Below are 17060 nucleotides of genomic sequence, written 5' to 3' on the forward strand. Positions count from 1 at the left end.
CATTTTCACATCCTTAAAGAGCCCTATTATGAAATAAAAAAGGTGATATTTTGGTTTGCGGGGTCTCCAACAACAGTCTGATATGCATGCAAGGCCAAAAAACACATTCATTGTCTTCTAATATGCATTTATTTTTACCTAATTATCCCAATGACTCCCATATGATTCGTTCAGGATTCAGTTGTTCCCAAACCCCTCCTTGGTGCGATGCTAATCTGCGCTGATTGGTTCGATGACCCAGTCTGTTGTGATTGGTCGACTGCTTTCAGCGTGAGACAATGAGAAATGCCCACCAATGTTGCTAATCAACAGTGTTGAAGTAGTCAGAGTGCAGAGTGTATGTTTGAGCCCAATGCAGGATTGCATAAAGCAATGCAGTTTAACAACAGCATATTGCTCTACGCTAAACCATGACACACATTCAGTATTAATCCACAGTGGCAAAAGCTGAACTATTCTGAAACTTGCCGGCCGCACATGTGTAGGAACAGCTGATGGTGGCCATAGCTATGACAAATTGCAGTAGATCGTAAGCTCACTTACGCATTTAAATCAGTAAACAAAGCGGCACACGGCGTGTTTTCAACGTGCCTTTAGATGCAATATGAGAATATAAAGAGTTAAGCGGATACAATACAAGTGGTTACAAGTAACAAAACACAATTAAATACACAATTTGCAAGCAAGAGGCAACTATTTTTATGGCACTTAAGTTACTTTCACTTAAGAAATGGAGGAAGAAACAGATCCATGAACTGTGTACTGTAAAGTTCCTGTCAAGCTCTGACAAAGTCCCATATGTCAGTAGTCTTTTCTGATCCTTCATTTACCAAACGTTTGAAGAATCCCCTGTTGTAAGCGTTTAGATTGCTGAAGCACTCGTCAGAAAAATGACGGGAACAAAGCACAAGGCTGGGGCTATAATGCTGAGGTATTTTTTGCAAAATTAAACTTCAACCACTATTACTATTATGAAATATGCTATCCATCTCAGATGCAGAAAAGCTAGTCCATGCTTTTATGACTTTGAGACTGGATTACTGTAATTTGCTGGCTGCCCAGCATCCTCTATTAACAAACTTCAATTAGTACAAAATGCAGCAGCCAGAGTTCTGACCAGGTCTAGAAAATATGATCATATGACCCCAATTTTATCCTCCTTACACTGGCTACCTGTTAAGTTTCGTATTGAATTTAAAATATTACTTCTCACCTATAAAGCTCTAAATAATCTAGCTCCTGTTTATCTAACCAACCTTCTGTCTCGCTACAAACCAACTCGCTCTTTAAGATCTCAAAACTCAGGGCTTCTGGTAGTACCTAGAATAGCAAAATCAAATAAAGGAGGTCGAGCCTTCTCTTTCATGGCTCCTACACTCTGGAATAGCCTTCCTGATAACGTCCGAGGCTCAGACACACTCTCCCAGTTCAAAACTAGATTAAAGACCTATCTGTTTAGTAAAGCATACACTCAATGCATCACCTAGCGGGTTCCACACAGGCTTCTGCATCTTGTTTATATACACTATGAACAGCAGCTACGCTAATTACTTTCTTTATTCTCTATTTTCACCTGGGGATACTCATCCCGAGGTCCTCAGATTATGCGGAGTCACTGATTGGATCCAAGACCAGCGACGAGATGATCCCAAGGATTCCATATCTGGGACCAGGCCATATCCTGAGCTGCTGCTGCGCTGATGGTCGTGGGGAGTGGAGAACCTGAGTCTGATTCCAGCGACGCTCCAGGGACAGACGAGTCTTCGCTGAGGCCATCTTCCAGCCTCAACCACGGCGAATGAAGCTCTGCACAAGACTTTTGGCCAGCGGAGAAATTAAAATGGTCGTGCCCAACTGAGTCTGGTTCTCTCAAGGTTTTTTTTCTTCACTCCCATCAGGTGAAGTTTTTTTTCCCTCTCCGCTGTCGCCACTGCCTCGCATGGTTCAGGATTGGTAGAGCTACGCATCGATGAATTTGCTCTTCAGTGTTTGAACTCTCAGTAATAATTAAATCACACTGAACTGAGCTAAACTGAACTGAACTGAACTTAAACACTAAAACCTGGACCACACTGTTCCAGTTACTATGACCATTTATGTGAAGCTGCTTTGACACAATCTACATTGTAAAAGTGCTATACAAATAAAGCTGAATTGAATTGAATTGACTCTTCACAGCCTCATCTTTGGGTAGGGAAAATAACACTTGAGAGCACAGTGTCTAAGCGGCTTGATTCAACTGGAATCTGCTATAGTGTTTATCTTCTGCTTTTCGACAGTGTTTGTGGGTGGAGCTGGAGGTTTAAATTTTCCCGTGTCTGTGAGCACAACAAATGGGTGGGGCTCGAGTTCCGTATCAACATCTCGCCGACATGGCTAAAGACTCATTACAGCAGCGATTAATTTGAACCACTAGGAGTCGACTCTTTTATAGATTAATCAATAGTTTTAAACTACTAAACACTTTCAGATTGAAACATTAGCTGGATATACGCACTGTATATAATGTCATTTTCAAAAACCATAATAGGGGCTCTTTAAGATGCGTTTATGTCACTCTGATCACAAGTAAACAATGCTAAATACAAGGCAAATCATAATACAAAAACTAGAGTAAATCAAGTAAAGCCATTTACATCAAAATCAGATGACTTTCAGTTTTATTAAGCATACTTTAAACATGCTTACAGTGCACTGCATGAAGTACAATTCACCCATTCTAAGCTGATCTAATATAAAGCAATACAATAATAAAGTTTATGACTTGAAAATCAATCATGCCTAACTACATGAAGTCAGCAGGATTGGTATGAAACATTTACTTGTATCTCTCTTTTAGTGGAAGATATAGTAATAGAAGTATCGATCCAGCATAAGCATCATTAATTTAAGCCTCTGACCTACTCTGTTTGCTTTGCTGGCTGTGACTGGAGCTCCTGTGTTTGTCCAGTAGTAGCGGGCGGTAGTCCAGGCATCCCGACGGGTGTGTGTGAAGGGTAGAGAACACACTCTTGAGCTCTTCTTGACTCTGACACACTCCTAACAGCTGTAGCACTGCACCCAGTTCAGCCGCAGACAGAAGCCCAGAGGAGGAGCTGTCCAGACGAGTACAGGCCTTGCTGAGAGCCTTCGCCTTACGCTGGAGCTACAACACCAAAACACAAGAGGAGCATGTAGACATTTAGAAATCGCGACTTATCAGACCAGGCAACGTTTTTCAGTCTGGCCATTCTTCTCTGACCTCTGGCATCAACAAGGCATTTTCACCCACAGAACTGCCGCTCATTGAGTATTTTCTCTTGATCTGACCATTCTCTGTAAACCCTAGAGATGGTTGTGCGTGAAAATCACAGTAAATCAACAGTTTCTGAAATACTCAGACCATGCCATGTTCAAAGTCACTTAAATCACCTTTCTTCCCCCTCTGATGCTGAGTTTGAACTGCAGCAGGTCATCTTGATCATGTCTACATGTCTAAATGCATTGAGTTGCTGCCATGTGATTGGCTGATTAGAAATTTATGCCAAAGAGCAGTTGGACATGTGTCTAAGAAAGTGGCTTGTGAGTGTACACAGTACACTTCAAAAAATCTGTTAATTAACAGTTTTTGTATTTTGTGTTTTCCATTTCTTTATGGTTGTAAATAATATTTATATTTTTTAAGGAGCTGTTGACATAGCATTGAACCAGATTTTGGTTAAAACTCAATAGAGTATAAACAATTTGGATCATTGTTTTGCTGAAATGTCCACCCTGGTTTCATCTTCATCATCCTGATAATGTAGATATTGGACCGAAGCAGCTGATAATAATTTATAAGGATGAAGGGCAGAGGATTGCTGAGTAACTACTGAGAGATTTCAGCTTCTGTAAGGGCTTTCATTGCCTTTCTACACCTCCCTTTCTTCATTTTTCCCTTTTCCCCTATGTTATTTAATTTTTTAACGCATAACTTCATTTGTAAACTAATTAGATTTGTTTTCTTTGCATATATTTATTTGTTTGGTTGTTACCAACATCCAGGGAAAATTTGAAGTCAACTGCACCATTAGAAATATGTTTTCTGGGAAAAACTGTGACATGTTTAATACTTTTTAAACTAATTTACTTATTTTCCCTGCTGTAAAACTTTAAATCGTTAAAAATGTTTTTAAAAGTCACTTTTTTGAATTTTTCTACATTACAAGTTGTTGGAAGAAAGATCAAGATCCAACAATTCAATTCAAAAGCTTAAATAAATGGGGAAAAATCAAAACATAAATCACACAATTTGAAAAACTACTAAGTTCTTTAATAATAATAAAAAAAGATATTTATAGAGTATTGTCTATAAATAATGCATTACCTTTTTCCTAATGTTGCGGTTTAGTGTTTCCGGGGTGGCAATTTCTTGATTTTCTCTGGGAGTCTGCAGAGCAGCTGCCATATTGGATCCATGCTTCCATATCTGACTCTGGGATAGAAAAGGCCTGAGGAATTCTAAGTAGGATACACTGATAAGGCAAGAAAAAGAAAACTAGGATGAATTATATGAAGATATAAATACCAGGTCATGCTTCATCTATAGGATGAAAGTGAAGTGAAGGCTTGATCTTAAGTTGGATAAAGTTGTTTACTACAAATACAACTTTGTTTAAACTAGTTTACTTTCAAAAAGTAAAACATAAAATCCATATTTGTCAATAATCTCTCTCTATATATTTATTATATCAATCTATAAACTCTATAAAAATGAAAATCAAATCCATAAAACAAATACAAATGGTCAAGATATTATATTTTTTTATATTACTATACTTAAACAATGTACATTTATTTTTCTTTCTTTCGTTCTTTCTTTCTTTCTTTCTTTAATAATGTAACATCTTCTCAGTTATTTAAATATTTATTCTAGAATGTCTTGATTTATTATCAAAAATCAGTTTATTTTAGTTCGGGCTTTTGATATCTTGTCTTTCTTATTCTTTCTTTGCTTAATTTGTTTATATTATATCATTTCACATTCTCTCTTGTTTACATATTTATGCATTATTCTTTTACGCATGTCTTGATAAATGTATGGTACTTCATTATTTCTCTGCATATTTATTCACAATCTCTATTTTTTTTTATAATGAACAAAACTCTTTGATTCCACAAACGCACACACACACACAAATGGATTTGCTCAGTTGTTTGTGTAATAATTAATTATTTGCGTAATAATTAATGCCTTTAGCCATTTATTTGATATTTTTTAATCTATTTACTTCAGAGTTATTCCTCCAAAAGGTTTATTCATGCATAATTGTATCTACCAGCCATCATGGTTGATGTCAAACTTCCTGGCCAGAACATCACACTCATACTGGCTGAGATGAACACACAGGCTCATGAGGATCTCTTTAAATTCGTCGCTGCTGACAAAACCTGTTCCAGAAAAATCCATTTCAGAGAACTCAGTCCAGAGCTCAGAAACAGACATCTCAACCTGTCAAACACACAAAACAGAAAGAGATTCAGAAAACTGCCTGAAGAGCAAAAGCAAACGAGAGTTCTTTTCACAAAAACATTTCAACAGTTCACTGTACTTTACAGTTACACAAACTCCAAATTGTATTACATTAAGATAATTATATATAGAGCAGGGGTGCCCAAACTTTTTTTTTATAAAGGTCCAAAAACCAAATATCACTGAGAGTCATGGGCCGAAGGAAAATATACCAAACTATATTAAAGTTGCCATGGGTCATTTCTTAATTTATTTCATGATATTTAAAAACAAATGAAACATTACTTTAAATCATATTAACTTATGCAGCAACTTTTAAAATGACTTATTGCAATAAAAATATAACAAGGAACAGTGCAGTTCAATGCTGAATACACTGGTCAAGCAGAATCTGCCTTTGGCTTGATTTGCTCACCAAAGTCTCTGCATTGTCCTCTATCCATTAGGTGAGAGCTAGTATTTAAACTAAATCAGATTATTTACTAAACAATAAAACAAACAAACAAAAAGTACTTTAGATTTTAAAATAACATCTATAAACCATCCCTATCATTTTCACTCTTCTCAGATGGGATAGTGGGCCAAGTCAAAGGTTACCATGGGCCAACTTTGGTCCGCGGGCCTTAGTTTGGGCATCTCTGACTTTATAGGAGCATATTTCTAGCTGACTGCATAAAATTGTTTCAGTTTTCTTGTTTCTAGTCCAAACATCTAAAAAAATTTAAATCAGGAAACATTTTAGGACAAGCAAAATAATCTCCAAATGGTGTCAGCAAAAATTAAGAAAAGTTTTCGCCCTTGAAATAAGATTATTTGGCTTAACTTAATTTTGACATATTATAACATGATTCTATTGACATATTGATAATAAAAGACAAGAATATTTAGATATTTATACTTGAAATGAGATAAAACTTTTTTACAGTTTTCCTAGCATGCTTTGTGTCAGACTGTACAAGGTAAACACTTGTCGAAATCTAGTATTATTCCATGCAATTTAGCACATGATTAACATGAAAAGGGGATAAATTAAACTAATTTTGTGTTATGTTGTGATTAACAGAGATTTACGCTATGATAAAATTTGTAGGGTTGGTACTGTGGTAGTTTAGGTTGAAGATGGGCTGAGAAAAACTGAGTATACTACATAATCCACAACTATGCGTTTGAAATTGTATAAAATAAGTTTCTGATAGTTACTTGGAAAAAAACAGCTTCTGACTTCCTAACTAGTATTTTTTGTTCCTACTGTTGATGTTAATGGCTGTTTTATTTTCAACATTCAGAAAATGATGAATGAAATAATAATAAAATACATTTCATTCATTTTTAAAATATCTTGTTTTGTATTCAACAGAAGAAAGAAATTCATGGTTCAAGTTTAGAACCACTTGAGTGTGAATAAATGGTGAAGACATTTTTATTTTTTTGGTGGGGGCGGGTGGGTGAATTATCCCTATAAATAAACTATAATCAACATTGTAATGAGTAGAGAAACGGTAGGAAGAGCACCAGAAAAACATACTCAAGTAAAAGTACCATTACCTGCTACAAAAATGTGGTGCAAGTAAAATAAAAGTATTTGTTGTAAATACTACTCAAATATGAGTAAAAAATAGCCCTTTTAAAAGTACTCAAGAGTATGAGCAGTGGTTATGTTTCTATAAAAGGTTGATGCATTTGTATTTGGAGCAAAATCTGTGTAATTTAAAAGGTCAACAATCTAGTTGTGCCGATATGTTAACACCTAGGTTATACACTTAAAACCCTGACTAACAAGCTACGAATGTCTAGCAGTTGGCATCACAAAGATCTCAGAATGTTAAAAACTAGGACAACTTAAAAAAAAAAAAATTGTATATATGCCGCCATATGTATGTCTGTATGTGGTGCCCAACAGAGCCTGGTTTCTCTTAAGTTTTTTTTTTCTTCACTTTGTCAATTGGTGAAGTTTATTTTCCTCGCCACTGGCTTGCTTGTTTTGCGACTTGTGGAGCTGCGCATCGATGGATTTGCTTTCAGTGTTGGAACTTTCAGCAGTGAAAATTAAACCACACTGAACTAAACTAAACTGAACTTCAACTCTGAAAACTCTGACTTTACTAGAACTTCTATGTTAAGCAGCTTTGACACAATCTTCATTGTAAAAGTGCTATAGAAATAAACACGAATTGAATTATGGAACAGTCTGGAACAGATTCTCAAACAATGTCAGGATAGTAATCAATTAAAAAGTTATATAAATATATGTTATTAAAGGAATATAATGATGAACAGAGGTGATTGAAAAAGAACCAAATGAGAAAGGTACGATGAAATTTCAATTAATGGCTGTTTGCAATACTATGTATTTTTTGGGTCTATGTTATAAAACATAAAGCTACAAATAGAATCAAACATATAATACATTAAAAATGCCAAAAGGATAAAATATGTCTCATTAAAAAAGAAGAGATGGAATTTTAAACCGTGTTAAACTGTATTTTGTTTAAAGAATTGTTTTGTGTATGATTTTTTTCTGTTAAATTAAATTAAATTAAATTAAATTAAATTAAATTAAATTAAATTAAATTAAATTAAATTAAATTAAATTAAATTAAATTAAATTAAATTAAATTAAATTAAATTAAATTAAATTAAATTAAACCAAGGACAGACCCCAGATTATTCTGTGGTGCATTTATTTATTATTTAAGGCCATTTATTGATGATTTCAGTCATCATACAGTAGGCTAAACAGTCTCTCGATCATTGAGTGTAATGATTTTATCTTCTTTATATAAGTGTCTTCTTGGACACTTTTAATGCTTCCTCACTTGATGTTTGCTGCTTTTATAAAGCATCTGTGTCTTGGGGTCGCTTTGTCTGATATAATTTTTCTAATCGTGATTTGATTGTGCAGGAATCATGGGACAGACTTTTCTACTTAGCCAATAACCATAGAAAAGAACCGAATAAAGCAGTGACTGCAGGTTGAAGGAACATAGAGCAGTAAAAGTACAGATTTCAGAACTAAAATGTTCTCAAGTAAAAGTACACATTCTTAAAACTACTTAGTAAATCACCATTCCTGAGAGAAACTACTAAATTACAGTATTTGAGTATTTGTAATTCATTACTTTACACCACTGGAGTATACTGAGGCTGAAAGCTGTGTGAATGGGAAATGGTTAAAATAAAATAGAAGTATGTTCTTTTATGTAAGAATTTGTGTGAAAAATGACAAATGTTTTGAGTAATCTGAACTCTTACAGTGAGTATTTTTACAGTACAGCCTTACCTTGGCCCGCAGAGCATCCACCAGTATATCTGAGACATAGCTGAGTCTGTTGGAGAGACGCATGAAGTCATTGTCTCCTCGTTTCGGGGGATTGCGCTTGGCATTAGGGAAACAGCAGGATCTGGGCGATGGGCCAAAGTGACGTAAAAACTGTTGAAAGTCTACAGTGCCATCCTGCTGGGTGAACAAAGAGGACCACAACCTCCGCACCTCTCCACGAGTCACCTCTTGATGGGGCACTAACCTGAGCGGGATGAGAGGAATTAATAATAGTTGAGATTAATAGGAATTATGAACAAACCTCAACTTCTTAGAAGAAAACAGACACTGTACTTTCCCCCCTCAACCCCCACCAACTACATAGACTCTGAGAAACCCCTCACCCCTTTTATATGAGCTGCATTTCAGCTAAAACTTGGCAACCAAAAGCACAGAAGCAACAGTTTCTCTCACACAGATGCACAAACACAGTGTCACGCCTGAAGAAAGGACTGTACTGCGAGAAGACACACTGTGAGAGGGGAATTTGACAGTAAACAAACACACGGCTGTTTCATATAATCCTCAGTTCCCTAGGGTGTGTGAAGGATGAAAAGTTACATACATTGTGTTTTAGGGACACACATTTGTGCACAGCAAATTAAATTGTGCATCATGGTATATATATATATGTGTGTGTATGTGTGTGTGTGTGTGTGTGTATAATATATAATTAAATATATATATATACATACTGTTGAAGTCATAATTATTAGCCCCTCTTTGATTTTTATTTTTCTTTTTTAAATATTTCCCAAATGATGTTTAGCAGAGCAAGGAAATTTACACAGTATGTCTGATAATATTTTTTCTTCCGGAGAGTGTTATTTTGGCTAGAATAAAAGTTTTTTAATTTTAAAAACATTTTAAGGTCAATATTATTAGCCCCTTTAAGCTATATTTTTTTCTCGATAGTCCACAGAACAAACCACTGTTATACAATAACTTGCCTAATTACCATAAAATGCCTAGTTAACATAATTAACCCAGTTATACCTTTAAATGTCACTTTAAGCTGTAAAGAAATGTCTTGAAAAATATCTAGTCAAATATTATTTACTGTCATCATGGCAAAGATAAAATAAATCAGGCTGGGTCAGCTGGCGTTTCTGTCTGGAGTTTGCATGTTCTCCCCGTGTTCGTGTGAGGTTCCCGTGTGCTCCGGTTTGACCCACGGTCCAAAGACATGCGGTACAGGTGAATTGGGTATGCTAAATTGTCCATAGTGTATGACTGTGAATGAGTGTTTATGGATGTTTCCCAGTGATGGGTTGCAGCTGGAAGGGCATCAGCTGCGTAAAACATGTGCTGGATAAGTTGGCGATTTATTCCGCTGTGGTGACCCCTGATTAATAAAGAGACTAAGCAAAAACGAAAATGAATGAATGAATAAAAAATATATAAATAATAAATAAATAAATAAATAAATAAATAAATAAATAAATAAATAAATAAATAAATAATAATAATAATAATAATAATAATAATAATAATAATAATAATAAAATAACAATTATAATAATAATAATAATATAGATTATAATTATTTAATTAATATAAATATTTGTTTTATTTAGGCTAGAATAAAAGCAGTTTTTAATTTTTTAAACATCATTTTAAGAACAAAATTATTAGCCCCTTTAAGCTATATTTTTTCAATAGTCTACAGAACAAACCATCATTACACAATAACTTGCCTAATTACTCTAACATGCCTAGTTAACCTAATTAACCTAGTTAAGCCTTCAAATGTCTTAAAAATTATCTAGTGAAATATTATTTACAGTCATCATGGCAAAGGTAAAATAAATCAGTTATTAGAAATGAGTTATTAATATCTATCTATCTATCTATCTATCTATCTATCTATCTATCTATCTATCTATCTATCTATCTATCTATCTATCTATCTATCTATCTATCCATCCATCCATCCATCCATCCATCCATCCATCCATCCATCCATCCATCCATCCATCCATCCATCCATCCATCCATCCATCCATCCATCCATCCATCCATCCATCCATCCATCCATCCATCCATCTATCTATCTATCTATCTATCTATCTATCTATCTATCTATCTATCTATCTATCTATCTATCTATCTATCTATCTATCTATCTATCTATCTATCTTTCTATCTATCTATCTATCAGACTATCTATCTATCTATCTATCTATCTATCTATCTATCTATCTATCTATCTATCTATCTATCTATCTATCTATCTATCTATCTATCTATCTATCTATCTATCTATCTATCTATCCATACTTGTGAAGAGTTAGATAACACATTTCACTATTATATTATGGACTGGCCTGTTGTCAATTATCCTTTAAAATTTTTCAGAGGGTTGCTGAATAACTCCTAAGAGATTTCAAATGCTGTCTGGGCTTTCACTGCCTTTCTAACACCCCCCTTTCTTCATGTGTTCAATACTTTTTCCCTGTGTCATTTAATCTTATTACACATAAGTTCATTTGTAAACTAATTAGTTTTGTTTTCTTTGCATATATGGATTTCTGTGGTTGTTACCAACATCCAGTGAAAATTTCAAGTCAACAGCGCCTTTAGAGATATATTTTCTGAGAAAAATGGTGACGTGTTCATCACTTATTTCCCTCACTGTATATGTGATATATTTAAAAAAAAAAACACATAGGGGTTTGTCTGGGCTTTGTAAGAATCAATCAAAGAAGCAACAGTTTCTCAGCAGACACACACAAACACACACACACTGTTCACTGTGGGAGCCAGAGAAGTTGGCACTGGTATGTCAGCCAAACCCTCTGTGAACTCGGCTGCTGTAAAGCCTGTTAGTGTCACTAATCTCTGAGCTGGCGAGGAGAGTTCAGTTCACCTTGGACTGGTTGGCACCGTCTCTCTCAGTGTGTCTGTGCACCAGTGCCACGCCACAGATTATGCAAATCCACTCGCGATGCCCCCCATTCAGACCACGACTCCTTTTAGGCCCGCCGCCATATTCCAGCCAAAAAATGAATAGAGAGATAAAAGAGGGTGATGTAGAGAAAGAATGAAAAAACGGGTGGGAGAGAAATCACAAAGGGGTCGAAGGAAGAGCTGCGAAAACAGCACAAGGAGGGAGCGAAGAGAGTAAATAAACAGATAAATAATGTAAAGGATCGGAGGAGGTTTTCACATGGGGTGAACAGTTCAGGACTTCACCACAACAATATGTTCACGTTCACTTCACAGACTGAAAGAAAAGTGGAAAAAGATGCAGGAGAGGCTAACGAATGAAAAAGACAAGCCGCTAAAGGAAAGAGGGTTGATATAAAAACAGATGACAGGTAAAAGAGTCTGAGAAACTGAATTGCTCCGAATCACAACATAGAAAACATGATGACTACATGATTCAAACGGCAAATAACACACATAATGGCATGAGCACTTCTTCAATGGTGAACATTTCTCAATTTAATTTCATGTTGTGTATTTAATACATTATTTTATTAATTTTTGGTGGGACATTAATTTAAGAAAGTATAAACTGATCTCATTTAAAAAAAAAAAGGTAGAGACAACAAATCAAATAAATTCTTGAAGAAAAAGTATTTAAAAAATCTTGAAATATTGGGGAAAAAAACTATATGTAAATAAAGATACATATGTTTTATTGGGATATGCCAATGATTTATTTATAATCCAGATTATATCCAACAAGTTACTATATTGTTATGTTAGTTTTTATAGATTAATTGACGATGACATATTCACACATTAATGTTAGCTCATGGTTAAGTAGTTTTCTTAATTTTTTTAGAAGATTTAATTATCTTTTTGTCTCAGCTGAAACATTTATAAGATTTAACACACTTTAGGTTTTTGATAATGAATGAAACTGATTAATATGATTCAAATATATGTAATAAATATTAGGTATAATTGGTACCTTAAAAGCAACTAAAATGCAGTCAGATTAGACCATGTAAATCCCTGATGGATTATGCAACTAACTACAACTTTATGCGATAATATTACTATAAAATTATTAAATATTGCATAGCATTTATTTCTATATAATATAGTTAAACATTATATTAAAGTGTCCTTGTTACAATGTATGTAACTATTAATTTAACTACTGTGTAATATTAGGTAATTGCATATAACTACTATAGATAGGGTTAGAAATAGAATGTGGTTAATGTGTATGGTTAGTGGCATGCAATAATGCATAATTAATTGTAATAACTTTGGTAATTACATAAAACGTGCAACAAGGATGCCTTTAAATAAAATGTTATACACTATATATACAGTTGAAGTCAGAATTATTAGTCCCCCTTCGATTTTATTTATTTATTTATTTTTTCATTTTTAAAAACATCCCAAATGATATTTAACAGAGCAAGGACATTTTCACAGTACGTCTGAAAATCTTATTTGCTTTATATAGGCTAGACTAAAAGCAGTTTTTATATTTTTTTAAAAACCATTTTAAGGTCAGTATTATTTGCCCCTTTAAGCTTTATTTTTTCTTGATAGTCTTTAGAACAAAGCATCATTACACCTGCCTATATACTATGCCTAATTACCCTAACCTGCCTAGTTAACCTAATTACCCTAGTTAAGCCTTTTAATGTCACTTTAAGCTGTATAAATGTGTCTTGATATATATACATATATATCTTGATATAACTCAGTCCTGGATGGCTGGTGTCCTGCACAGTTTAGCTCCAACTCGAATCAAACACACCTGCTTATAGATTTCTAGTGATCTCGAAGACACTGATTAGCATGTTCAGGTGTGTTTGATTAGTGTTGGAGTAAAAGTCTGGAGGACACCGGCCCTCCAGGACCGAGTTTGCCCACCCCTGATCTAGAACATATATTTGAAAGAGATACACCTCTAGAACAGTGGTTCTCAAACTTTTTCACCAAGTACCACCTCAGAAAAAAATTGTCTCTCCAAGAACCACCAAAATGACTGGTATTGAAATACATAGTATGCCTAAATATGCGGCTACAGCTCTGCACAGTTCACAAACGTGGCAGATAAAATCTTATTATTATGAACATGTATTATTGTCAGCCACTAATACAAAATAAATATTTTGAACAATAACACACTTACAGGTAAAACATAAAGATAAATAAAAGGTCAACGTTTGAATTGAAATGTGATTTTAAAAATTAATAAAAAACGGCACTGTTCTTAAAATGTTAAAAGAAAACTGCAGTACTTAAATGTAAAGTATTATCATGAATAATAATACTGGCCATTCCAGGTGGGCCCCACGCAGGCCATCTCAGGTGGGCCACATGCGGGCCAGCCCAGGTGAGCCCCACTCGGGCCATCTCAGGTGGGCCCCATGCGGGCCAGCCCAGCTGGGCCCCACGCGGGCAAGCGGGCCATCCCAGGTAGGTCCCACACGGGCCCAGGTGGGCCCCACGATTAGTCAATACTGAAGCCAAAGTTTTAGCCATTTAAAAAAAGAAATTACGATAACGGTCCAAAAACTAGTACACCCATATTTAAATGTTCTAGAAAAATATTAAATGCAAATTTAAAAAGAGGAAAAATCAAAAGAAGCAAAATTATATATTATATTATAATATTGTATTATCTTTCAATTTTTAAAGATGTTCTGTGACTAAAATATTATTTGAATAAATATATCTGTTTATTAAATCTGTTTTGTTTAAATGCACCAAAACACATATTCAATGAGAAATGGATAAAAATATTCATTTTCAAAATGGGGTGTACTTAATTATGGAGTACTGTATATATTTGTTGGCATGGGATCTATCTTACAATTTGAACACTTAGAATGACAGTTTTTCCAAGAGAAACGGTAATGTATTGTTTGAAAGCACTGCTAACTAGAGGAACAACAGAGACATATTGTTACGATCATGTGCACGTCTGTGCTATACAGCAATGTATCTGAAAGTGAAGCAGGCATGGGAACATCTAAACAAGCGTGCAGCATGCCATAGAAAAACCCACAGCCACAGATCTTCAACAAACACATTTGCTATTCATGGGAAAAGAAGAGCAGGTTGTTAACTTGCACAATTAAGGCATCATTTGCCAAGAGAAAAGGCCTGCTTTCCGTTGCCATTGTTTTAGGGGACAAAAGAGTGCAAGCGCTGCGTAAGAAGCATGGCTGGGAGACTCGGCTGGACGGCAGAGGTCTGGTGAGACACACAAGGGATGTTTGTGTCACGACTGCTGACTCTGAGAGACACCCAGGACTAAACACCGCAGAGAAAGACTCAGAGATTTGACATGGTGCTAAAGACAATGAGGAGGAGTGCTTACCACATTCCAGCATACTAGAGTGTGTGTGTGTGTGTGTGTGTGTGCGAGAGAGAGAGAGACAACTATCAAACTGAGATGCTAATAGACCTAATAAAGATGTTATGCTTGAGAAATTTTACCAATTAGCTATTTTATATTCATGTGTTTATTGGCTCCTAAAGATTGTTGTTAAGGTGAGGCACTGCAGTTCAAAAACACGTTTTTTTTTGTTTTGTTTTTTTTTACTGTCGATTTTGAAATAGCCTATATTTTTTTTACAAAGTACCTTTTCAGATGAATGTAAAGAAAACAGCAGAAATACACCTTCACGTTTTTCTTAATTCATTTGTGTCAGTAGATTTCAATAACATTTCATATTTTAAAAGATTGTTTATGACAGCGTTACTTTATTGTAACTGATTAAACTAAGTTATTCATGTTCTAACTTAATTTTAGTAGTTACACAAGCTGTTTTAAGTAAGTTAACATATGAACTCATAAGGTTAATTTGAGTCAGTTTAAAAATTCAAGACAACCCAATTTTTTTTACAGTGTAACCTAATTAACTTAAGCCTTTAAATTGCCCTTTAAGCTGAATGCTAGTGTCTTAGAAATATCTAGTAAAATATTCTATACTGATACAAATCAGTTATTAGAAATTAGTTACTTTGTTTGTTTTAAATATGTTAAAGAAAATCTCTCCATTAAACAGAAATTGGGGAAAAATATAAGAGAATTTAAATTAAACAGGAGGGCTAATAATTATGACTTTAATATTACATACAGGTTTTATTCATTTCTGTATTCCATTTATTTTTATACATTTATTTGCATTGTTTTTCATGATATTTACATATTGTTTACAATTACTTATTCCGAATGTTTTACCTATGGATAGGTTCACGTATAAATACATAATTATAGAGTGATACACTTTGTCTGGCTTTTTGTAGTGTTTTTTTTTTTTAAATATTGAATAATAAAAAGAAATATCCAAAATTCCTGGCAAACATCCCAGCAGTCACACAACATCATAAGATGTTAATATTAGGTTAGATTTAGGTCATGATGTCAGGTGACCAAAATTCAATGTCTAGCCAGCGTCTAAGTATAACTTTATTTTGGCGTCCAATAACGACATCAAATTATGTTGATTCTTGGTTGATTTTAGGTTGTGTTGGAAAGTGACAAAAATCCAACATCTGATAAATGTCATAGTGGTAACATCCACACATTGTTAAGGTGTAACATGATTAGACGTTGATATTTGGTTGATTTTAGGTTGGACATTGGATATTGACTTCGACCTGACGTTGGGTTCTGACGTCAACCTGATTTTCATTTCCAAACAAAATCAAACGTCCCCATGACGTTGGGGTTCAACGTAAATATGACGTCATGTTGATGTGCTGTGCCTGCAGGGATATGGGCTAATGTTCCAAATTTCAGCTAGAAAGAAAGTGCATATTTAATAAAATTATCCATGATAACATTTTACAACCAATCTTATTAACTGGGTAAGGGTTATCATAACATTTTTACCCTGTCCACCAGCAGTGTCTTGCCTTAATATTAAACTATAATCCCCTGGTAATTGTGGCCACTAATAATCCAGTAAAATCTTTGCAACATAAGAGAATGTAGAAGTAAGGGAATATTTTCAGTTTTGTTACCTTTTCAGTAACTGGTACATGTCCTCCTGAGTGAGACGTCTGGTGTTTTTTTCATCCAGCTCTTCAAACACTTGCAGTACATCTTTATAACGGTTTGCCACCAGACTCTTCACCAGGCTAAAGAGCTGAAAAATAACCAATTCGCATTAATAGCACAGAATTTATATGAATGTAATCTTAAAAATATATATTTAGTATAATTTTATTTTTAATAAAAATATTTTAAATATTTAATAAAACATTTAAGACAATTTCATTTTAAGATGTAATAAAAATTATGAATGAAAATAATAATAA

General features: G+C 34.4%; 1 protein-coding gene across 2 annotated transcripts in view; it reads right to left on the reverse strand.

Annotated features, from left to right (window-relative positions):
* Window positions 1–2643: 2643 nt before the first annotated feature.
* Window positions 2644–17060, reverse strand: part of si:ch211-197n1.2 — a 57276-nt gene continuing 42859 nt past the window's right edge. For both annotated transcript variants that reach the window (XM_005168366.5, XM_692079.8), the window contains exons 14-18: window positions 16764–16888; window positions 8772–9015; window positions 5298–5470; window positions 4346–4493; window positions 2644–3145 (exon numbers count right to left, since the gene is read on the reverse strand). In XM_005168366.5, coding sequence (XP_005168423.1) covers window positions 2888–3145; window positions 4346–4493; window positions 5298–5470; window positions 8772–9015; window positions 16764–16888 — 948 coding nt within the window. In that variant the 3' untranslated portion in view covers window positions 2644–2887. The remainder of the gene's footprint in view (window positions 3146–4345; window positions 4494–5297; window positions 5471–8771; window positions 9016–16763; window positions 16889–17060) is intronic.

The sequence above is a fragment of the Danio rerio genome, chromosome 1 (genome assembly GCF_049306965.1).
Source record: "Danio rerio strain Tuebingen ecotype United States chromosome 1, GRCz12tu, whole genome shotgun sequence".
NCBI classification, from domain to species: Eukaryota; Metazoa; Chordata; class Actinopteri; order Cypriniformes; family Danionidae; genus Danio; species Danio rerio.